Source organism: Manis pentadactyla, chromosome 6 (genome assembly GCF_030020395.1).
Source record: "Manis pentadactyla isolate mManPen7 chromosome 6, mManPen7.hap1, whole genome shotgun sequence".
NCBI classification, from domain to species: domain Eukaryota; kingdom Metazoa; phylum Chordata; class Mammalia; order Pholidota; family Manidae; genus Manis; species Manis pentadactyla.
This window is the reverse complement of record NC_080024.1, coordinates 20,786,383-20,812,397: the sequence shown is the minus strand read 5'-3', so window position 1 is coordinate 20,812,397 and position 26,015 is coordinate 20,786,383. Positions and strand designations below refer to the sequence as shown.

The window sequence follows — 26,015 nt, the reverse complement described above, 5'->3', positions numbered from 1 at the left end:
CCATCTGAGACTGCCTCCTCCACATTCTGGATACTTGCCAATTCTTAAGAAATTACAGTGTAACATAAAAAGACCAAAGCAATTATTATATACTTTAATTTGTTCTTTCTTCTTTCCTCAACCATAGTTATAGGAGATTGATAAGCTTTCTATGTGACATTCCACCATCAAAATATCCAACTGGTTATCAACAATAAGCCTTATCTTTTTGTGTTAACATTAACTGATAGCTCTTTCTCATATGCCTTTTTTTTAAAACCCCATCGCCTCTCTTATACCTTGATTACTTTCATTTACCTTTTAGCGGATCTCCTATGAATATTGCTTTTACTTCTAGGATACAAGATTTATAAATCTCTGCAGTACTACCTAAAGAAAAAAGTGCTTGTCCAGGACACATTAGATAGGAAGGCTTACTGCTAAAAAGATTAACCATGAATGAATCAATATTTTGTATACAGAATACTACAGATAGAATCAGTGGGCTTTTCTGGGCAGGGAATGAATCAGTTATTTAAAATCATCATTCAAGGGCCCAGATCTCATTCAGAAAAGAAATTGTTGACTTAGTTCTATTAGGAAGTTGCCCCAAGTCCCAAATGACTGACTTGCCTTACTTTGTCAAACACTATGGCCAAAGGGCCAGATTATACCATTTGAAGCAAGAATATGCTCAAATATTTCCAAATGGCAGAAGTAATCCAAAGCATGATTTTTTCAACTATATAGAAAAGACAGGAATTCCTGGTTTTCAGAAGAATGAGTAGATGTTAAAAACAGTGGGTCCACTGCCTACAACCTTGTGCACCTGAAAGCCACTATGAATAAATAAGTCAGTGTAAACCTCCACACAGGGTACGTGGGTGCAGATGACTTTGCAGGTGGGAGGAAGGTCAAAGTGAAATGCATGCAAAGGTGACAAAGACGAGAAGGAAGAAGCTGACTCACCCCTCAAAACCCCATTCTGAGGGAAAACGACTGCCACCTAAGAATTATTTACCAAGCCAAAGTCAGGGATGACAGCAGAGTGAGAGTATTTTTCAAACAACATATTTACATATTGTATTCTTTTCCATGAAGCGACTGGGGAATATATTCTATCAAAATTAAGGTGTCAGGCAGAAAATGTAGACCCCAATAAGGAAGAGAAGCAAAGGGGTTTCCCAGGATCTGGGAGAGAAAGGAAGTCAAAGGATGAAACTTCTGCCGCAGATCTCACTGGCAAGCAGTCCACCATGTATTGGAAGACAGAGGGCATCAGAAGGTTTGTTTCCAGGAAAAGCTGAAGTTAATCTATTACCCAAACAGGTTTGTCTTGGAGAGAAATTATATTGTCAGACCTTTTCAAAGATGCCAGAAAGTAGTGGATGATGTAGACATAGGTTCAAACATTTAGACATAGGTTTTAAAAACTAATAAAAATTCAAGCAAAACAAAAAGGCTTACAAAAAAGAAATGCAATTGCTGCAAATTACCTGGAAGAGCAGAAAATATTCCTATTATAAGGAATAGGAAATATTCCAAGTCATCTTCATGAAGACCCTGAAAGGATGTTTAAGTTATCTTTTGGGAAAATTTGGAGAAGGAAACTTCCAGTGCAAAAATGACCATGTACTGGAATAGGAAATCCATAGATATCTAAAATGGACAACTCAAAAGAATACAGTAAACACATATGTATGTCGAAGGCAATTGCCAAAGTACACTAAAAGAGTACAAGGTGGTGACTGTTTCTCAGTAGAGGTTGGGAGAGAGGTACAGGAGGCCGATGTTCTACAGTCTAAATCTTTTAGCACTATTTGGCTTTTTTTCTTTTTTTTTTTTTAGGAGAGCAAGGTACAGGCTCCTATCCACAGATAAAGTGAAAGGACAGAGCCCCTGGCTCAGGCCAGGAGGGGACAAGAGAGTCCCCTATTTGGCTTTTTAAACTGTGTACACAAATTACTATCAAATGGAAATTTTTTAATTGCCAATAATACATTTAAAAAAAACTTTTCTACATTTAAGAAACTCCCTCCTTCCTAATGACTACATCTGAATTCATAGAAAACCACCATGAATATTAAAGAGATGTATTTCTTTTTAAAAAAAAAAGGTAGATGAAATAAATCTGGATAGCTTTAACTACTGTTTAAATTATCTTGAGATTAAATTTGCTAACTCAGCAAATTAAACACAGATAGCAAAAAACTAATTTCCTATTCATGGCTTCAGAAAGTTGCATTTCCTATTTCTAACTTGTCTTCCTAATTAAAGAAAAAATCTTCTCTAATAAAATATTGATAAAGTATCATCTTTTCTGCAAGACTAGAAGTATCACTCAAGGGGAATCAAAAAATGTTTAGTTAGCATCATGGCAAATAGTATTTCATCTGGTCCCAAAAATGATTTTTCAAGAAATAACCTGATAATGCCCACAGCAAACACTGGTCGGTTCTTCTGCCAATTGAGTCAAGCATGGTGAAGTAGACTTCCAGAAGTATGTCCCGACATAGAAATGCTCACTAGTGTGCAGGTCTCCACCAAGGCATTCCTCCAGCCCAGGCCACAGGGGTCTTGTCAAAAACAAGGCCTATGAGATCTCCCATTGAATTGTTTGGTCTCCCGCGTATCTGGAGGGTAGGACCCTCCAGGGCTAGAGCCATGCCTCATTCATCTTAGTTGCTTTGAGCAACAAAGCCTGACATCCAGTAGTTTCCCAATAAAAATTCAATGAATCAATGTACAAATTAGTGAGTGAATCATTATCAGACTCTTGTTCAACCTTTGAAAACATAAAACCAGATCTACATTTTTAAAAAGGAAAAGGATAAAATGCATGTGTATAATTACTAGTGAATCTCTGCATGGAACTTTAAATAAGAGAATACTTACTGCAAAAGTCAATTGCCTACACTTTGTGCTTCTGTCACTTATCTGCAAAAGAAAGGTCAATGGAAAAAATCTTCAGGCTTCATTTACTTTCCAGAATGTATTAATTTCCTTTCAAAATAAGCATCATACTTGTTAATCTTTACTTTCACAGTTGAGAAAAATAATTGAATTTACTACCAGGCAACAGAACCACAGAACTCATAGAAAAAGAAAATGATTATTACAAGAATAGTAATTTGAAGGCACATGCACCACCATATTCTATAGCAAATCCCATATAACTTAGCTTTAGAAATGTGTGTCTTGAGGTATCAGATATACTACATATATAATATATGGTTACATTTGGTCAAATGCACATACACAAACACACACACATGCTTTTGCACTATAATAGTTGCTGGAATAAAAAATACAATTTCTAAATGGTGTGACTAGGTCACAATAAATGGAGCCAAAGCAGTAACTTGCAACTGTGAGAAGTGCAGGCATAAAAATCACCTAGAGAGCTTTTTCCAACTGTATTACTCCTTCTCACGCTCTATTCCTGTCTTTAAGCTTTTTGTTTTGGGTAATTTTTGTAACTCCTTCAATCCCTAGGGGGATTGAAGTAGGGGGACATGGCCTCCCAGGAGAGAATCACATCTGTAGGCAGCCACAGTCATTGGCTGGAATATGTTTGTACTTCTGCTATGCGGTGGGAAAACAACATATACACAAAGATTATTTATTTTTAAAGTATGGCTCAGTTTAGTGATGGTAAATAGATCCTAACTGATAAACCAACTTCAACAATTGGTTGTGGCTGCCTGAAACAAGAGTTGGGAGATATTCTTAAATGTTTTTTGGTCTCAAAAACAGATGCAATGATTAGTACCATCTGCTGAGGTAGAGGTGGGGAGTGACGTTCATTCAAGATAGATGCCATCTTTCCTTCTTCCTGGACAGCCCAGTAATATCATTCAAAGGGAGATCAGATCACAGGCTCCTATAATAGTAAGTGCTTTGATTTATTTAAAGCAGTGTACTCTGGGAGGTGGTGTTGTGGAAGCACACATGAACTTCATCTGAGCCCTGCTGATAAGGAGACTTGTAGCTACAGGGGAGGGAAGGGGTTCTCCTCCCAGGACAAGTTCCTTGTGACTCTGGTGAAACCAAAGTAAGACAAGAGGAGGAATAGATTGGGTTAAAGTGGTTTCTTTCTCACAGCGTGCTTGGGTTTGTGAGTCAGGCCCTGAACTATCTGTCCCCTGTGGCTGCAGCACATGCTGTCCTTGCCAGCCCACCCCTTCTGGAAGGAACTCCATGAGCAGGTCCTTGGCAACTGGCAAACACCAGGCCAATCAGGTACCAGGAATGGAGGGGAGGACAGCATGTGCTGCAGCCAGAGGGGACAGAGAGTGCAGGGCCTGACTCACACTCGCCCCAGATGGACTGGAGGCTCTGCTGTGGTAAACATCCATTGGTGTGTAAATGGACTAAGGCCAGAGAGAAAATCCCGGAAATTCTGGGTGGAAGCTTCCCTTTACCGCACAACCCACCCCTCCAGAATTCTTGCCTCACAATCTACCTGCCCCCAATCTTGCACAATGGCCCCTGTGCAAGAAAGCTAAAGCACTGTAACCAGATTAATAACACACAATAACAACAGAAATTATAATACAGGTAGCAATAAAATCATGACAATCCTCAAGCCTGAGTTCAAAGTCTGACTCAAATTAAATCCATAGCTCACACATTCCACAGGAGGCCAACAGTAGAACTGGCAGGGGCATCTGGGCATACTCAGCAAGCAGCAGCTGTGGCTTAGGGGGCAGGTCCAATCTGCAAAGACTGTAGAAGAAAATAATGTTAAGGGCAATAAGATATATGTTTTAATGTCACCAACATACACAAATCCTGTCCATCAGGTAGGATGCATGCAAGAGTGGTCCTGTGATAGGACAGTGGCAGGAATGGGGGTCCCGTCCTGGTCTAGTATACCAGACCTTCACCTACCTCCCTGTGAGAGTTACAGATGGGTCAATATATAGGGGTATGGGAGGCACATGCACCCACCGCAAACATAAAACAAAACTTCCCTGTAAGACGCTCTTACCTCCTGGCTTTTTTGGGTACACTACCATGATCTTTGGGAGCCACTCTGCTGTTACCACAGGAATGCACAGGAAGCCAGCTTCCAGGCCTTTTCCCCAAGGTGCCAGAAGGGCCAGCCATCGCTGGTCCACGTGTCAAAATGTGCAGGGCCACGTCCACTGAACAGAGTTGCCAGGGTTTAGCACAGTTGGGGCTGGCCGCAGAATGTTCCTCTGCTGGCCATATCCTGGCTCCTTTAATTCTTACAGGGAAGTTTTGTCACTATGGCCAGTGCATGTGGCTCCCAAAGCCCTACATATCGACCCATCCATAACTCCCACGGAGGGGGAGGGGGGTCCCATATTTTAGATGGTATTTTTCAAGCCCAACTCCCATAAAACCTGTTGGAGTTCTGCATGTTTGCCAGTATGGTATATCACCTTGATTAGGCCAGACTGCTCAGAGGGCCACTGTCAGCCAATCCAAAAGCACATGATTCCCTGGGATCTGATGGGTATTTTGTATCCTCTGCTGGAGAGAGGGGTAAGTCATCAGGAAAGCCAGTTTACCCATTTCTGACCCAGACAGAAAAATACCATCTGCGCCTAAATCCCAAAGATGCAAAAGTCATGTGGGCAGAGGATCCGGGGGCTTCTGCCAACACCAGGATCTCACATCCACCAGCCCAGCCTGGGTGCAGGGGCAGCGCATGGAGTGCTCCGCAACCTGGGGAGAAGGATGGTTCTCTCCCTGAGGAACCCGCAGTTGCTGTGTCTTTATTTTCTTAACTACAATCAGGTGGGTTTTCAATTGGGATGGGCTGGTGCCTCAGGTGGTTGCCTTGGCAACAGCTCCGCCCTCGGCCCCACCCCTCATCCTTCCCCAGCTCTTCCTTCCCAAATGTCTTGTCTACCATTTCGAGTTAAGGCACCACCCTGTCCTTCACCTCCCCCGTGGACTCGTGCAGCCCGCATTTTTCTTCCGCCCCCTCCCACATCACTAGTATGTCTCTCAGCAGCGCGATCTGTTTTCAACAGCTTTCATTCCTCTTTCAGGGCATCCCACAACTCGTTTCTCTGTTCTGCCACTTGTTGTCAAAGCGCATCTCTCTCCTTGGTTAACTTTTTCCGATGCTGCTAGAAACAACCACCCCACCCCCACATTTCCTACCACCCCATGGCCACTCAGCTTCTCTAAGGGGTCCCCCTATTTTGCATAGGGCCAACTCCACTGTCCCCTGCATCCCCACCCTTCCCCCATTCTGGGGAGGGGCCCACTCCTCTGGGAGGTATCTTACCCCAGATCAAAGACCAAATCCCCCACTGAGGAATCTCCACGTGAACCTCCACCATCCAGAGGGCCCTGGGTGAATCCTCATTATGCATGGGGGGTCCCTGGGTGTCTCCCCACCACGGATAGTGGGAGCCAAGGGTATTTCCTCTAAGGTATTTATCGAGAGGCTTGATTCCTTTTTCTTTTCTTCTCTGGCTATTTTCTAACCCGTAAGAGCAGGAGTGTTTTGAACCTTACATACAAAACCTCATCAGCTCATGAAAACCATTGCAAGAAATTAAAGTTATCAAATTTTTATATTTTAAGCATAACTACAGGTCTTAATTTAAATGTATAGGGTATGCACTGTATTTCCAGGGATGGTAACAACAGATGGTTACTTAGCTTGACATTTAAAAAAAACCTCTCCCTTCCCCTAGGACCAAAATTTATTATAACAATAGACAGCTTTATCTACAGTGGAAATAATCCAAATATTCAATAGCAGGGGTTTGGTTAAATAAATTGCAACACACCTTGTTGATAGGTTACCATACAACTATTGGGAATTACATATAAGAATATCTAATTACATGGGAATGTGAGTAGCATATTCAGGGTTTAATTCATTAGTTATAAAAGCTGTAGGTGTATGTTCTTGAATAGAAAAAAAAAAAGACAAGCATGGTAACAGTTGTTATTCTCTATTGTAGATAAACTCAGTATTTCCAAGGTCCAAGTAAATGAATAAAATAGAAGTGGGTAAAACAGTAAGGCATGGTGAGGACTGAAGAACTGACACATGTCCTTTCAATGGCATTTGATGTTTTTTAACACTCTGAAGGCCAAAAAAAATGTGTCAGTTTATGGTCCCTGAATTTAAGCATTACTTTCTTCCTGTTTTTATACCTTGCACATTTTCTAAAATTGTGTAAATTTTTACAAGCAGTTATTTGAAAACTCAAAGATAGCTTGCATTGATAACATTCAGAAAAAGACCTGTATGTTTCATTGATGGAAGAATATCTTGGTAATATTATTTTAGCCATCAGAGAAATGGGGAGTGATTTCAACAAATTTGTAGTTATTGATAAAATAGAAGAACTTCACAAATGATGAACTGAAGGTAGGAAAGATCAACCTCCTTGTCTTCATAAATGTGCAAAGTAAGGTTATGCCAAGGTCATACAGAGGGGCTGAGATGACTGACAGGGCTTGTTGACAAAGCTGACAGAAGTTTGGCCAGTGCTTTCTAAGGTGCATGTTCTAAGTGTGGAGGCCTAAGTGGTCTTGGCATCTAAAGTAAATGCATTCAGGGAATGAAAGCAAACAAAATCTTAGCTGAATGAGCAGGAGAGGCTACAGAGATTGTGAAACTTCATTCATAGAGAAGTCAGAGGTGAGAAATTAGCCAGACAGGCCAGGTCCTGATTGTTAAAACTAATATAGTAAAGGGAAGCCAACAGCTGAGCTAGGGTTGGGGACAACCACCAGGACTATTCAGGACTGAGATGAGCCGTGCTACCAGAAGCTACCTTTGAATGAGCTCTTTGAGAGACGTCTCTGATCCATCCTGCTCAGAGGTTGTGATCCTGTGAGGCTATCAAGGCGCTGAATGCTTTTGCCCATCTTCACGTCCACGTGAAATGGGTGGTATGTTCCCCACTTTATAAGTGTAGACGCAGGTTAGTTAAAATAGTAAAGTGATGGTAAACAAACCCAGGTCCCACTGACTTTAAAGCCCATGCAGGACTCATGCCCTCGCATCTTTCATCAGTCTCCTTGCCTGCCTGTAGGCTCACTGACCTTCTCAGAGCTGCCCAGACAGGCACACCGGAGAACTGGGCCAAAGGAATCCTCCTCAGGGCGGTGGTGTTAGTAACTAGTCCATTCAGCCAGGCTGGAGTCAGAACAGTCTAGTGCTTTCCCCACTTCCCCACATCACCATTCTAATGGAACATCCAGGCATGAAAAGGCACATTGTGCCTTAGAAAGCTATACAAATAATCAACAGTCCTTAATTCATAAGAGAAATTAGGTATGCAGCCAAGCAGCCAAACATATTAGATATTAGTTGACAGAAAAAAGTGAGAACTATATAGTTTTCTTTTTTAGGTGCTTATGTACTTACCTTTGAAAAGGGTTGACTTATAAAGACATATGTTCAGTTCATAACTTGTAGTTTGGTCCATCTTCAAATAGAGGATTATAGTTATTAAATAAAAAAGCACTATTTCCTGCCGTTCTAGTATGTTCTGACTAGAGAATAGTAAAGACACATGCGACTGTGATGAGGTCCACAGATCTTTAGAACACTCCTTTATTTCTACCCCAACCCATAGAGGGAGTAACAACTTATGTGTAATGTAATGTGACACACACCCCCACAGGCTTCTTATTCACACAGGAACCATCAAACCTTCCAAAACATAATCTCCGTCTATGCAGACGTCACTTAATTCCCAATTTCACAAAGAAGGCTCAAAAGAAATCAAGACACATAAAATAAATGGTGAATCTTACCTATGAAAAAGTATCTAACTCTTAGGTGAATCACTCAAACCCCCACAAATTATTTATCCTTATTTCAGTCATAATTCTATTAGTACTTCCTTTCTAGTTTCCATTCCTTAGCAAGTCAAAATAAAAAACAGAACAAATTAGGGTAAAGTACCAATGGAAATAGATAAGCAGCTACACAATAGTTACACAGTAGCAGCTGTCAAGGGGGAATAAACTATAAACTGAAGTAGAACTAGAATACAGCCATATGTAATTACTATAGTGGAAAAGCACCCATCCTGTGACTCTACTAGAACCAGGAAGGAATCACTGTGTAACAATTAATGCTCTTAATGATGAACCCAAACTACCAAGGTTACATTGTATTCAAAAAAATTTATTTAAGGTAATAAAGTATCCAATATACTTTAGAAATATTTCTATCCAAAATTAATTAAAAAGCATTGGTGTTCCAAAAGTTTAGCTTTTGTTAGCTGTAAGATTTTCTCACAAGCCTTGCTGAATTTCAGTCTTCACAGTGCAGAATAAGCCACTTCCTTAAAAGACACAGAGATATGAAACACAAATAACTTTAATGACTTATGGTAAAAAAAAAAAAGGTTGAATCTGATTGAAAAATGAAAGTAATTACAAGTATACCTAAACAGAAAACATAAGTTTCAAGGGCTTAAAATCAGTCAACCACTGTCAAATAAAGAAATAAATAAAAAATAGAATTGCTTTACAGAGGGGACAATACAACAAAAGGGAGGGAGATAAACCAAGAAAATGAATGAAGGAGAGAAAGCAGCAACCCCCAAAGGTGTTTTTACAAACAGATTCAGATCAGAGAAACAGACACAAAACTGTCTAGGAATGTAACTGATGAGGCAATAGAAAGTGACTAAAAGTCAGTTATAAATCAAAAATGACAACTAAAATCCCAGAGAGCCTTAAATTATTTAATCCAGACATTATCTAACCCTTCAGATTTGTTTGGTGCTATGGTGCTCATCAATCTCTATTAGAATGAAATGTGGGACAAGCACACACTGGCTGGAGAGTGTTTTTAGAACTAATTCACCCTTGAAGTTCAGGGTCAGCAGTGTTATCATTGTGTTCACATAGTTCTTGTTATGGAAAATAACCTGTCAAGTAAGTTTATTTTGAAAAACTCAGCAGAATCTCAAACTTTCAAATAAACGGATCTTAGAATGTTCATCAACTTTGGCTTCTTAATATTCTAGTCCAGTGGTTATCACACTGTCCTCTTGGTCCATAAGGAACCAATCTGGCAGGTCTCACCGGGTCTCTCTTCCCATGTCTTTAACACTATAAGGACATTCAATTTGTAGGAAGATTTATTAAAAAACTGTGCTTCTTAAAAAAATCTTTTTACGTGATCTAATCTACCTTGTTGATTTACAACAAGAACACTCAGAACTGAGTTGTCTCCCAGGTGTCCCCACACTCAGGTGGTCCCTCTATTTGCAGCCTGGCCTGTCTTGATATTATAAATAAGCCCTTCCCCCTCCTACCTTTAGACATATTGTTATGGCCTTTTCTATCATCTGAACAAAATCTGTTCTAAATCACATAATCCCCAACTTCTGCCTCCACAGCAGTCTAAGAATGACAGAAACTTTATGAAGTAAGAAATTAAAACTAAAAAAAATCCTATTTTAGCAAAACATAGCAAGGTCTACCAGAGAAAAGACTACTTCCTAATTTATTAACATTTGATCGACAATTTGTTAGTCTGGTAAAGCCTTCTAAGAAATACTGATATAAAATGTGTTAGAGAAAATGCTATATGTAATATGTACATGTATTGTAGATAAAGTTACAAATTTACAGCTAACAATAAGCAAGCACATACAATAAAAATATGTGCATTGGCCCCATGATGATTTTCATCGCCAAAGAACAAAATGTTAGGGTTTGAATCATGATTTCCTGATGAACAGATAAGATAAAAATCAGGGGTAAAAATGTAAGAATACACATCTAAGTAAATTCTAAGAAACTAAATAAACACTTGTAAGATGAAGATAATTACAGACAGGAGAACTTATTTGAGAAATTAAAGAATTATGGCAGCAGATTTAAACCAGGTACTCTGTTTTCATTATAATTAAGGAATTAAATTTGTTAAAGAATTATTAGAGAAATTAAAGAATGTATAGTGGCAGATTTAGGTCAAGTACTCAATAAAGCCAGAAAAAATTACTTGACAAGGTTCTTAACTAAAGGATGTGAAATATTTTGCTGTTAGCAGGTGGGGATTTTTTTCATCAAAAATATTAGAAGGCTGAGACAGTAATGCTACTACTTATATACTTAATCAACAGTTCTGATACTCTCTCATTAATCTTTGATAGCTAAAAATCTGAAGAAAAGACATGATAAATCAAAATATATGCCAGTTTTAAAAAGATATGTCCTTTAAGAAATCTCAGCATCTAACTGGTAAACACAGAATGAATTCATAATCTGGCATATTTTTTTTTAATTCAAGGAAAAATATGAGTCTACCTATTTATAAAAATGTGAATGGTCAAAATGGTACAATGGCGAAGTTCTCACACTATGTACGTTCAATTTGAAATGTTCATCTCGTGTAGTAATCAGATCTCAAGAGGAAGCAATTCGAAGGACATCACACAATCTATAAACCAGCTGGAAGGAGCCATCCAGACTTTCCCCTGCCGAGCCCTCTCTGGGCGATGATTAGACAAATCCTCATAGATGATATACTGTGTGCAGAAGCGCTGATCAGAGTCGGGTTTCGCATGGTACGCGACCGTGTTGATGGTTTGAGTAACATCACTGTCTGGCTTGGGCTTCCTACTGAGGATCTGCCCCCCAGCTGCAGCTACAAGTTTAGTAAGGTTGTCCTTTGGATGGTGTTTGAAGGTTCCCCCAAAGTAGAAGTAGCATCCGTCAAACAGCTTTGGCAACTGAAATTAAGAAAAGCTTGTTAAAAGCAGAACAAAGTATTTTAAAACACTGTATATGAATGAGGGAAATAAAAATAATAGTCACAAGCAGTTAAGAAGCTACTTAAATGAGGTGCTGGGACAAGCTGTATTTCAAGTAAACTATTTGGGTCAAGAAAAATACTTAGGCACTTATAGGTTCCCTATTTACAATTATTTTCCTAAGACTGAATCACCATCTGAGGTAGTTTTCACTCTCTTCAGATTTTAGGTGTGCATTGTAAAAGCTAAATAAAGAAAATAAAAGGCAAAGAAGAATTGTCATCAAGCTTCTTTATCAGAATGTTTATTCGTATTTGGTGGGACTTAAAGCCCTGAGAATTCCTAGGGTATTAGGGATACCACAATTAAACCCTAAGAGTAACATGTTTTCAATGGACCTTTATTTCATCCAGTTCTGCCTACCATACTCAGGTCCCTATAAATTACCCACCTAAGGTCTCCAGCAAAGCCCGGGAGGAATGTGGCCGTCAGAGTCCCAGCACAGTACTCCTGGAGGCATGATGCCTTGTAAAGCCGTGGATCCAATTAACTATGAGACACACTACTGTGTGCTTTATGAAACAAAAAGTTTCACAATTGCCTTATATGAAAATTTGTCATAATTTCTAATACACTTATATATCAACAGGATAATGGAAGATTACCCATTAAAACTGCAGTATGTGGCAATAAAGACAGATGGTAACTAAATCCAAGCAGCAGCCGTACATCTTCTTTCAAGTTACTTCCTGTATGTGAGACTTACTTCAGATTCTGAGAGGTTTATGGGAACGTTCAAGATGCCAAAAATCCATTAACAGTATGAAATTATTACCTTCTGGATTTTACTGCTCATCACAATCATCTCTCAGAATCAAGTGCATGAAATAAGCACAATTAAAATTTTAATCAGTCACCTGTACTTGTTGAAAGGGCAGGAGAAGTTTTTCCTGATGGTGATGATATTAAGTTACAATAAGAATAACAGAAGTAGTATCAAAAGAAAAATACCAGCTGTTCTCTGTTGAGCCTGCTTTTCTGTGGTCCTTTAGGAATTTCATACTTTTCTTCCTGTTCACATTCTTTGCTTTGTAGACATGCCTTCACCCCTGACAAAAAGGATAAAAACAAAAATAAATATCCTATAAACATTATTTACCTAAGTGGTTTTTCCTCATTGTGGTTGTTTTAAATATTGCTCTGGAATAGAAATAGAAACATTACTTAAGCCAAAATAAAATGGAATAAAACTGGTTTTCCATATAAAGGCAACATCAGAAATCTCTCCTTCAGAGGACTGAGCAATGAAGCAGTACTGGACACTAACAATACGTTCCTTTCTGAAAAACCTACATCAATACATTATTTCATATGGAAGACTACAAACCTTAATTTTTAATTATAGCAATTACAATAATTCAGGTGAATAAAGTCTTTCATTTATAGTAACGATGGCCTGGGACATGTTGGAACTTAACAGGTACACAATGAAGGCTCCAGTCTAGTTATGACTTTGGTGAATATTTCAAATACTTTAGAGATGCTTTTGAAGACATGTTACAAGATGCTGCTAAATATACAAGTGTCAGAAGATGTTAACAACTGATTACTCCATCGCTCCAAAAACAGAGGTTTTGTCAAGAGACTGAATTTTGCTTGACTTCGGATGGTTAATGAATATTCGAATTGAACACTCAACTTTGGGAGAGCTATCACTCCCTCTCCTGTGATTCTTCATTTGTCATTCTTGCCTGTGCTTTGGTGTTCCCTTCCAATTTTTTTAAGTGCAAAAATCACAGCCAAATTTGCTATGTTGACTTTCTGAATCCTATTCTAAATTATAAATAAAACAGTTCAATAAAACTTGGTGGGTTTCTGCATGTAATAAAAATGTTTTTAAAAATATTAAAATTCATCCAGTTACTGGACTTGCCATGGGAATGAGGAAGGAGATATCTAAGCTGGCCTGTGCATACAGTAAAACAACAAATTTGACTGGATCTATACTGTTGGAACTCAATCAAGAATTAGGAGAAGTGCAAATTGTAGCGCTCCAAAATCTTACAACTACAGACTATTTACTGTTAAAAGAACATATGGGATGTGAACAGTCCCCAGGAATGGGTTGTTTTAATTTGTCTGATTTCTCTCAGACTGTTCAAGTTCAGTTGGACAATATCCACCATATCATAGATAAGTTTTCACAAATGCCTAAGGTGCCTAACTGGTTTTCTTGGTTTCACTGCAGATGGCTAGTAATTACAGATATGCTTTGGTTATGCAACTATACTCCTATTATGTTAATGTGTGTGTGCAATTTAAGTAGTAGCTTAAAACCTATACATGCTGAAGTTACTCTACAAGAAGATATATCAAAGAAATAATCAATCTCCCCATGTTTTCTTCCGCCTGCTACTTCTATAGCTTTTCTTCTTCCTTCCTAATTACAACCCTTAAATAGAATTCGTGCCTCATATCAAATTTACCGAGTATCATAATTCTTCCAAGTGGTAAAGATACCTCAAGACAAATGATGGGCATAGAAGCCACAGGGCATAAATATGCAAAGAAGTAAAAAGCTAACCTTTTCAAACAATAAGGCTTCCCTCTCACTTACCAACTTCACATTTCCCTGTATGGCCCCGGAAGATGACTGGTTAGCCAGAGACGGGTAAGATTCCTCAAGGGAGGAACAACCTAAGACAGGCACAGTCGCAGGGGGGCCATCAGGTGAGAAATTGGGGATCAACAGAGGTGAGGCTTAGAACCTCACCCCCCGTTCTGAGAGAAATCTTCTGCATACGTGGATGTTTTATTGCCCTTGTCTAGCTTGGATTAACACATAGTCTACAGGCACACACCTGATCATCTACATGTGCTCTCTTACAACACTAAACTATATTTTCTACCTTTATCTTGTATCTACCTACCACTTCAGCATTTTATTAAAAATAATAATAATAAAGAGAGAAATGTGGTATCCACATATAAATCAAGTATAAAAACCAAATGAGTATTCATATTTGAACTGACTGTTTATAGTTCATAATGCATGAGCAAAACCGAAAGTTTCTGTGATGACTGCCCTTGTACTGTTCACTATGTAACTTATTCATTATGTAAGAATTTGTTCTCCATGTAAGAACTTGTTTGTTATGCCTCAGAAGATTGGAGACTGACAAAAATTAGGCTTGGGGTGGAATAATGATTGTGCATTGAGCATTGACTCCCCTATACAGAATTTTATTGTCGTTAACAACCATTTGATCAATAAATATGAGAGATGCCCTCACAAAAAAAAAAAAAAAAAAAAAAAAGGACAGACTTCCAATGGTAAAATAAATTAGTAACCGGGATGTAAGGTATAGCATAAGGAATATAGTCAAGATATTGTAACAGCCTGGTAGGGTGATAGCTGGAACCTAGAATTATGTATATAAATGTTCTACCACTGTGTTGTACACTTGAAACTCATGTAATGTAATACTGTGTGTCAACTACCCTTCAATAAAAAATAATTATTAAAAAAAAAAAGAACATATGGGATGTGAACAGTCCCCAGGAATGGGTTGTTTTAATTTGTCTGATTTCTCTCAGACTGTTCAAGTTCAGTTGGACAATATCCACCATATCATAGATAAGTTTTCACAAATGCCTAAGGTGCCGAACTGGTTTTCTTGGTTTCACTGGAGATGGCTGGTAATTACAGGTATGCTTTGGTTATGTAACTATACTCCTATTATGTTAATGTGTGTGCACAATTTAAGTAGTAGCTTAAAACCTATACATGCTGAAGTTACTCTACAAGAAGATATGTCAAAGAAATAATCAATCTCCCCATGTTTTCTTCCGCCTGCTACTTCTATAGCTTTTCTTCTTCCTTCCTAATTACAACCCTTAAACAGAATTCGTGCCTCATATCAAATTTACCGAGTATCATAATTCTTCCAAGTGGTAAAGATACCTCAAGACAAATGCTGGGCATAGAAGCCACAGGGCATAAATATGCAAAGTAAAAAGCTAACCTTTTCAAACAATAAGGCTTCCCTCTCACTTACCAACTTTACATTTCCCTGTATGGCTCTGGAAGATGACTGGTTAGCCAGAGACGGGTAAGATTCCTCAAGGGAGGAACAACCTAAGACAGGCACAGTCGCAGGGGGGCCATCAGGTGAGAAATTGGGGATCAACAGAGGTGAGGCTTAGAACCTCACCCCCCCTGTTCTGAGAGAAATCTTCTGCATACGTGGATGTTTTATTGCCCTGGTCTAGCTTGGATTAACACATAGTCTACAGGCACACACCTGATCATCTACATTTGCTCTCTTACAACACTAAACTATGTTTTCTACCTTTATCTTGTATCTACCTACCACTTCAGCATTTTATTAAAAATATTAATAATAAAGAGAGAAATGTGGTATCCACATATAAATCAAGTATAAAAATCAAATGAGTATTCATATTTGAACTGACTGTTTATAGTTCATAATGCATGAGCAAAACGGAAGGTTTCTGTGATGGCTGCCCTTGTACTGTTCACCATGTAACTTATTCACTATGTAAGAATTTGTTCTCCATGTAAGAACTTGTTTGTTATGCTTCAGAAGATTGGAGACTGACAAAAATTAGGCTTGGGGTGGATTAATGATTGTCCATTGAGCATTGACTCCCCTATACAGAATTTTACTGTTGTTAACAACCATTTGATCAATAAATATGAGAGACGCCCTCACAAAAAAAAAAAAAAAAATACACACTTCCAATGGTAAAATAATAAGTAACCGGGATGTAATGAATATAGTCAAGATATTTTAACAGCTTGGTATGGTGATAGCTGGTACCTAGAATTGTCATGTATATAAATGTTGAATCACTATGTTGTACACCTGAAACTAATGTAATGTAATACTGTGTGTCAACTACCCTTCAATAAAAAATAATTATCTACAAAAAAAAATAAAAATAAAAATAAAAATAAAAAAAATTAAAATTCTTAATAATCACTCACTGAGTAAAAAAATCTATGTTTCCACTGGAGCTAATATTAAAATATTTACTGTATACTAAAAATGAGTCTTAAAATAAAATTCTGACTCAGTCAAACATCACCAGTGTGCTTACATTACATCATATACTGTTTTTATATTAAATACCAGCCTAAAAAAATGAGCAATCTAGCTAAATCATTCACTTACCTCAAGATTATTTTACATATAAATTATTACCTTCACTTTTTATCACTTAAGCATGTGGTCCCCTTCCTAAATCTCCTTTCCTAATGTATTTGCAGAACATTCACACCAGTATCTTTAGATGAATGAATATGCCAGCATATAAAGCCAAGGTCTGAATAATGAATATTCCTATGATATCTACTAACAAATGAATGGCTAATGTCTAATTTTACAGAAATAAATAAATGACCTGTGCCTATGCTGGCTGCTTATCCATTTTATGGATTTGTTGATTAAACTGTCAAAAAAAACGTATTAAAATGGTTATCCATTGATCCTGGCAATCTGCTAGCATTAGTCAATCAACAAAATGCAGCCCTAACATATACTAGAAGGAGCATGACATCAAGAAAATGAAACAGCAGACACTAAGAGGGCAGTGTGGCACTTCCATGGGAAAATGCCAGTGTTCTTATAGTATAAACATTGTCCCGAGTCATAAACCTTTCAGCTTTATAACAGTTGTTCAGTAAATTTCTGCAAAGTAAGGCAGAAAACTCCAATGCTCTAACTGCAGTGACTGAGCTGAATTAAGAATACATTCCTCTGTTACTTTTATTCCAAGTAACAATTTGCTACCCTTATCTGCCACCTAACGTCAACAAAAGAAGAAAGAAAAATCACTTTTCCCCCACTGAAAACTAAGAAACAGTTTCCAGGTCAAAACAACATATTTGAATGGTGTCAAAGAGTTGCTGTCACAACATAGAAAAACATCAAGTATTTGCTGAAAGCTAGGAGTGACATCTAGTCCAAGGGTTGCAACTCAAATACAAGGCCCGATGACATAAACCTATGAGGAACCTGGTGTTAAATGGTAGAAGTTGTGGAGACTGTAACAAAGAGGAAAATGGACATTATACTTTATGACACAAAAATTAACTGGTTATGCTGGACTTAACCACATAAAGTGTATCTGCTCTGGCCCTCATGCAGGCCAATCTGAAACTCCTGACGCTTGTTTAATCAACCTCTCCACTGCCGAGATAAGAAAATGTGAGTCTTGGAAGATTTAATTTAAGCAGCTTTCCCAGTGATATAAAAGAGATGAAAACTCAGATATCCTCCAATTTCTACAACAGTTTTTTTAAATCTTTATTCTTTACTCTTTATTTTATTGAAAAATAAACCATCTAAAAAAATTCCAGGCATTCTCTATATATTGTACTTCTCTTAACAATAAATCACGTAAACGTTTACTAGATGACTAAATAGGACAATCCTTATTTTTAAGAGATTAGCCAAAAAAGTATTCCAAATGACAAAAACTGCTTATGCTACACTGCAGGTGTGGGAAGAACAATGCATGTGGTTTTATCTTTAGTGAACCAGTGAGTTTATTTAATCTGTCTGATGCCAGTTTCCATCCTTTAATGGTAACCTACGGGTTTCAGAATGAAGACCTACTTCTCAGAAGACATTTATGATAATTACAAATCATATCAACTTCCTAGTGAACCTCTTGAGATAGACCAACTGATTAACTAAACATGCAAAAAAAAAGAATGAACTATAAAATGAACTTCCAGCAACTTAAATGGTGATACGGTAACATCAATGAAATGAAGAATCTACCAGCCATAACTTTACCTAATTAACAAGCCTAAATAATGGATGATATCTTAAGGTGTTATTTACGCAATAAAAGTTAAGCAAACTGCAGCATGAATTCTTAAAACCTATTTTACATGTTAAACAAAACTTCAAACTTTCACAATACTCCTAGGAATAAATTCATCTTAAGTATAATATATACTGTAATCTTTAGTCACTATACATATGTCAAGATTGAAAAATAGGCCATTTCCTACCAATTAAGAAACTTAAAATTTAACCAAAATGTATTTTGTATTTGTAATACGCACTTGATAAAGTCTGTAATATTCCATCACCGGCCACCATAATAGTTTAGGAGAAAGATGGACTCTTATTTTCTCTTTTGAAGGAAAAGGCATATGCAAGACTTGTTAGCTTTCACAGCTATTAATTCCCAAACTGAAAAGACTTTACATGAATAAGTTACATTGTATAAACATAGATTTCTGCATATGCCAGAAAATATAACTTGAAATATGTCAAGCCGCTATCCTTACAAAGGAATGCTTTATATCCTTTCTTATCATGTGTTCCATTATATTGTAAGATTTGACTGAAGCTATCATTTTGCAGAAATACAGGAATGAACTACCTATCTTATTAAAACTAAGATACTCTTTTAGCCCAGATGTATTCCTGATCATGTCTACCATTTCAGGTAAGCTTTCCTGTGGCCCTGATCTTATTACCTTCTCATATATAGGGAAGCAGCCCAATTCCCAAAGTTCTGTTTAACTCAAAGTTATTAACTCCAAGTCAATAAGTAGCACTGGCTACTTTAGTAGTCTGGAATCTTTGCATACTAATGTAGCTTACAAATTCTGGGCTACAGTTGTTTTTTTTTCCAAACAGCAGCTTGTACTATACAGAAAGGTATTATTTTATTCTAAATCTCTGATAAGCAATCTTTACTTCGACCCCATAGCAGCATATAGATATGTGTGTGTGTATTTTCATTTAAGCTGCATGAATTACTAATGATGTTCATGAAGCTATATTAAGTAGTCAGTTTTTTTTAGTTTCAGAAGAAAAAAAAAGTATCGAACAAGGAGAGGGAGTAGAAAAAACAGGTTCCTAAATCCAGTTACACACAATTGATTATAGAATACAATGAAGACAGAATAAAGCTTTAGGATGGAGTTCTGTTAAAAGTCCAAAAGGGGAAATGACCCCTCCATGGAATTTGCTTGCTTTCTTCAAAAGCTAGAGCAGTAAATAAACCCATACTTTAAAGAATGTTATTCTTCTGGAGCTAATGGCTATTTATAACTAAAAGAACACTGAAAAATCAGAATTAAATATCACTCTCAGTTAACACCAAATATCCTAAAAAAAAAAAATTAAAATACAAAATCAAATGCCAGTCTGTCAAAATCAAAATTCCTCATGAAATACGCCGTTAGATCCAAAATAGGCAGTTAACATAATTCATGATAACAGTCTATTAGTAAAATAAATACTTAAGAATTCCCTTTTTGATTCTATTAAGAACGAATACCCAGGTTGTAAAAACAAAAAAAGTTTTTAAAAATGCTCTTCTACTAGGCTGTTTAGTCAATAAGCTATGATATCTGGGTAAAACTGCAATATTTGCAGAATCTCTCACCTGGCTTTAGTGCATCTCCATACAATGAATATTTCCAGGGGATGGAGAGGAGCAGTCCATCTCCGTATCGATAGGTAATTACAAGGACTAGCAGGGCTTATCTGGTTGGGTGGGGGCTTCTGCAGCCTGGTCAGGAGAGAGATGGGACAACTGCTTGTCAGAAATAAACAGGTTTCTTAAATTTTATTTCTCCATTTGACTGATTTCGTTTTCAAATGTATTTTGCCTGGGAATTTTCCCCCAGAGTTACAATATCACTATACATTAGAGAAAAGGAATTCACAGGAGGAAACCCATTACAATGACATCAAAGTGGAAGTCAACTACTCTCACTGCAATTTTTGGAACACTGGGTAGCAAGTAAAAGAAATAAGCCCAGTATTATGAAATGTCACAGGAAAGGGTAAAAGCATTGAAAGGGATAGAGGGCATAGATGAAAGGGACAGAGGGGATAGTGAAAGAAAAAGAGGGGATATATGAAAGAGAGGGGATGAGAACTCAACAGTCCAAGCAGGTTTACCGCTGAACTTGAGAGGACCCCCTCTGTCCTGGCCAGCAGAACAAAGGAAAAGGGTCTCCCGCAGGCCAAGAGGCTTTTTATGGCCAGGGTTTCTGGCGGGCTCTTTGAGGGGAGGAGTCAGGGGAAAGGTGGGCTTGTGGCTTGCTGCTGCGTTCTCTGGAGGAGGATGCTTGTAGCCTAGGTAAGATAACACCTAGGTTTCTCTGTGATGGTGGGTGGGGCTTATTCAAAAGGTGGTACTCAAGTCCAGATTCTATCAAGGATAATGAAATGAAGGCTGAAAATGTAAAATAAAAAGCTAAATTAGGTCCATTCATGCCATCATAAACATTTAGACTTGGGATATCACAGAAAATACTGCCACAGGTCATTAGATTTGTGATTCCATATAAATAACATTTATCAATTCATTATGTCTGACTACTTTTTAAGCCAGTATTCTTATTACAAACATATTTGATATATAAACATACATTTCCTCATAGGATAGTATGCTGAAATTTATTTATCTTACTTAATGCCTATTGAGAAGCAGGTCAAATTCTATGACAAAAATGTATTACTGATCCATAAAATTTTCTTTGGCAAAATTTCATTATCAATTTTCAAGCCTTGTACCATTTGACCCTTGAACAACACTGGCCTGAACTGGGAGGCTCTACTTTTAAACAGATTTTTTTTTTAATATATTGGAAACTTTTTAAAGATTTGTGACAATTTGAAAAAATAAAATCTCTCTAGTTTACTTTATTGAAAGAATACAGCATATAATAAACATAACATACAAAACATATGTTAATGGATTGTTTATCAGTAAAGGCCTCCAGTCAACAGTTAAATAGTTAGTAGGCTATTAGTAGTTAAGCTTTGGGGGAGTCAAAAGTCATCCACAGTCATCCACTGTGTGGGGGACTGGCACCACTAAGCCCCACAGTGTTCAAGGGTCAACTGCATTATGAACAATAAATAATCCTCTTTATAGATGTTGTTAAAGACCAAAGTCAGTCTAGTGTCCAAAATTTTTCTTAACAATTTAAAAACTCACACCTGGTGATTTTTAATTTAGTTATATATTTAAAGTTAAAATACTTATGTAAGAATTTCTGTTTTGATTAGGACAATCACCACATTAAAATGGATTTGCTAGATCCAAGGTATACAAGATCTGGTATATCAGACTGGAGAAATTTACACCACAGGTTCTAATTTACCTGACTAAGACCGAAGTCCTTACCTATCCTATTAGTCTTTGGAAAAGTTAAAAAGAAAATATAGTTTCTAAGTGTTATCAGAACTTGAGAAGTTTAATTTCTTTCAACTTGAGTTCCATTCAACAGACACACATTTTAAAAACTGTTTTAAACAAACAGGCCTCTGCCTACAAATCTGCCACTATTTCCTTTTGATTCTTTGCCTAAATGCATTCACACATTTATACACTGTGAAAAGTGAAGATATAATTGCTTTATGATTTCTAAAATATTAAATAACCCTGTTATTTCATAAGATGTCAGTCTAAATATCATAAAAAATGAATTTTTTAGAGAATACCTTTAAGCATTCCAGAATTTTCTTAATTTTCTCATATTTAGGTTATTCCTCCTATTTCTTTCTATTAAAAATAATAAAAGTAGTTTTTTTCTCTCATCTGTATTATTTGCTTAGGATAAATTCTCCGAAGTGGGACTATTAGATCAAAGGATGTTATGTCACTTTTTTTTAATTCTTAAGGAATCTTTTTAAGTAAAGGATTTCAGTAAGCATGAAGTTGCCCAATCAATCTTAGTTGATAGAAATGTCTTGGCATATTAACTGTTTAATAACTGGCCAAGTTTGAATAGAATAAAAATTAAATTTATTTTTAAAATTCCATAGCACTCGCAATATCCATTTGAAGAAACAAATTTTAATAGAAAAGTATAACCTTGTAAATCTGATTCTGAGGTTATTTATAATAGGATGATGTAATGATTGTCTTTTAGGTTCCAACCTTCTCAAGAAAACAAATATAAAAATGTGCCCTAATTTGGTGCTTCCCCAAATCTTCAGCTGAGTCCAGGGTATCATGGCACATTCACACAGCAGCTCCCCCAAGTGCTAAGGACTGTCAAAACTACAGCCGCTACTGTATTTAAACTGATGAGAGAAGGGTAGTAGGAGAGACTGTTAAAGGCATCTGCCCTGCCTGAGCAATGAGATGAGAAACGAAGAGGCAGAATTAACATTTTTAAAAGGTTAGGCTACAGAAATTTGGAAAGCAGTGTACTGAAAGGACAGGTTAGTAGAAATTTTCTTTTGAAGGCTAGTTTCGATCCACCTTATTCCCAAGAGATGAATAACGTGTCTTACTTTTAGGTACCTTCTCTTCTTTCATTCTAATCGCCTCTTTCATTACCAAAATCCATCTGTGTATGGGTATTGTAAGAAATACAGATATTTCTGTAAAATATCTGTAAAATAAATATGACAATGGATGGCCCAATGATATAATTACGGACTGTTCTCAGAATCTTCACAGTAACTCCATTATTATGTAAGCAACATTGTAATATACTCAACATATGTAATGTAGGAAAATAAGAGATACTAACCAGCTAAGAGAAAACATGGTTGAACAAAAAAAACCTATAATAAAGTTAGATAGTTCTCTTTCTTTTTGTTCATTTGTTTAATTTGTTAAATGACTCAATTAGAAAAAGTTTAGATAAAATTTCCTTTTGAATTTACATAGTTTATAGAAAATCCCATAAAAAGATATTAAAGTTTCTATATAGTTAAACCAGTAAAAATCTATCTTCCAGTAAGCTAATGGATACCCTCAAACACAGATCTATTTTTAACAACTCATAAATCTTTACAATTATTTCGAAAGCTTTGCTCCATCTCATCTTTCTTTAGTATCGATCATTTTCAAATAGTTCTGAATAGCTCAGAACATTCTTTTAAATCAAACTGAGACACCTGACACTAAGAACAATGCTAAACATATGTATTAGGAAAGAAGGTATTTGAGGGTTCTTCCCTTCTTTTTATAAACCCAATGACTATTTTAAGTGTAACTGTCTCAAACTGAACCTATTTCTCTTTGACATTGTGTTAGAAAACATGGGGATATAAATTTCAATACGGGATTCCATCCTTCCTTTCTCCTAGAAGAAATATTGATATTAGAGTATGTTATTCACTACTGTGAGAATCAACAAACAGCATACTATTAAGTCAGATCGAGTCCATCCATGTTCCTGTAAAAAGAACATGGCCAAGCCACTAAGTTGACAAAACTCCCATCTCTTAAGAGAAGGCAGATTTTATGGAAATGAATCATGTAGCCTGTATCTGTAACCAGATGCAAGTTCAGCATATTCACAAGAACTAGACTTAAAGTGGCAAATGCCTAACATTCAGATTTTCACACGGCTTCCTTATTACTGAGACCTTATTACTACGAAAACTGATTCCTTCCTATAACCACTAGCAAGGTTTCTGGCACAGGTTCAGTACAAAAGCCACCTATAATCATGGAACTATTTTAAATCAATTTTTTTTTAAACACTGAAGTCCAGTAAGACTTGCTACATATTTGAAACGGGAATCAAGTTTCAAAAATAACATTGAGATATAAAGGAAACCTTTTTTTCCCTATGTAAATGGTCAATTTACGATTTTTAATTACTTATCCTACTTCTTAGACTGGTCATGAGTGGGAGAGAGCAATTACAGAGAGTGAGAGAACAGAATGGCACTGCCAGCCACAGCCCCTAGCTGATCAGATTGCATCGGAGGACACCAGCACCACAGGAAAGGTGGAAGGTGCATTTAAAAAGGACATGAATACCAACTGCCAAAAGGAAACTGTTTTACAAACCAAATTAACTTCAAACTATGAATGAAACTCGTAACATAATTAAGATCTGATAAATCAAGCATTTCTACCATAAAACCTTCAAAGCACAAAGCCATAAAACAAAGTTTTTAAAACTAATTCTAATCCATTACTTCTTAAAAAGAAGCTGCATTAAAAATACTTGCTATTCTTTTTCCTTAAATTCTTTAATTTGAAGTAATTATAGATTCATAGGAGGTTTCAAAGAAATGTTTAGGGGAATCCCATGCAGCACCCTTCCTCCAGTGTCCCGTCTATAGCACAAGATTAAAATTAAGAATTTGACACTAATACAATCCATAAAGCTTATTCAGATTTCATCACTTATACACGCACTTGTGTGTGTACATGACTGCACATGTGTGCATGTGTAGACGTACAAGATTTAATCATGTGTAGCCTTGTGTAATGTCACCACCACTAGGATCAAGACACTCAGCTGTATCACAGGACTCCCTGTGTAACCCCTTTACAGCCACTACCCTTTTCTAAACACTTACTTAACAACAATAAAAAAATCAATCCACTATCAAAATTTTAACTATTGTATTCAAAGTAGATACCTTTGCTATTGAGGAACAGAAAATAACCCTGTATGAGCTTTCTTTCTGTTCTAAGTCCTAAGAGAATCCAAGGTTAAGAAAAGCGCACCAGTGAGAGTAGGGGAGGAGCGCAGCAGCTCTGAGGTGGCTGTGGTTGACTACCAACAAGAAATGGGTAATAGGGATATATTTTCAGCAAAAGTTTAGACAATAGCTGGTGCAATCGTCCCAAATACAAGGTCTACATTTCCCAGCAGCTTCCTAATATATACTGGATTAGCTAAGAAAGCAAAAGGGGTTATACATGTAAGTTTTTAAAGCTCCTATAGCAAAGGCAATAAAGTATCCTCATTCCATAGTAGTGTATTTTAAAACATGCATTAAGTTAAATATATCATTTAATAATAATGTGGATCACTTAGGCTTAAAAGTCTACTATATAGTCCATTTACTCTTTATTAAAATAGTTGGTACTGTAGAAAGACTTTAAAGCCAGAATATATTTGTGGACATTCACCAAGGACATCCAAATGATATCATTACTATGAGATCTAAATGATATTATTATTTTTTCAAAATGCAGTAACTAACCATAGGTAGGAAATTAACCTAAGTTCCTTAAATAATTTTGGCAGTAATGCACTATAAAAAATGAAATCAGTCTACTTACTTCATTCTGTAATTCCCCAAATCCAATACTTACACTCAAATTTTAAGATCCAGCATCCACTGAGAATCCCAAGCATACATTTCAGAGTACTCTGAACTGTATCACCAGGAACAATGACATGAGTTACTAGAATACAAAAAAAAAGCAGTAAGAGAAAGAGATATAAACCAAAGTAATTCTTTACTATAACTGTTAGTCTACATTTTATAAACTTATATATGAATTTTCCTCAAAACCAACAATTTTTACACTTAG

General features: G+C 36.8%; 1 protein-coding gene across 2 annotated transcripts in view; it reads right to left on the bottom strand.

Annotated features, from left to right (window-relative positions):
• Positions 1-8,513: 8,513 nt before the first annotated feature.
• Positions 8,514-26,015, bottom strand: part of BARD1 (BRCA1 associated RING domain 1) — a 74,425-nt gene continuing 56,923 nt past the window's right edge. For both annotated transcript variants that reach the window (XM_036916369.2, XM_057503576.1), the window contains exons 9-11: positions 25,794-25,886; positions 12,717-12,814; positions 8,514-11,684 (exon numbers count right to left, since the gene is read on the bottom strand). In XM_036916369.2, coding sequence (XP_036772264.2) covers positions 11,352-11,684; positions 12,717-12,814; positions 25,794-25,886 — 524 coding nt within the window. In that variant the 3' untranslated portion in view covers positions 8,514-11,351. The remainder of the gene's footprint in view (positions 11,685-12,716; positions 12,815-25,793; positions 25,887-26,015) is intronic.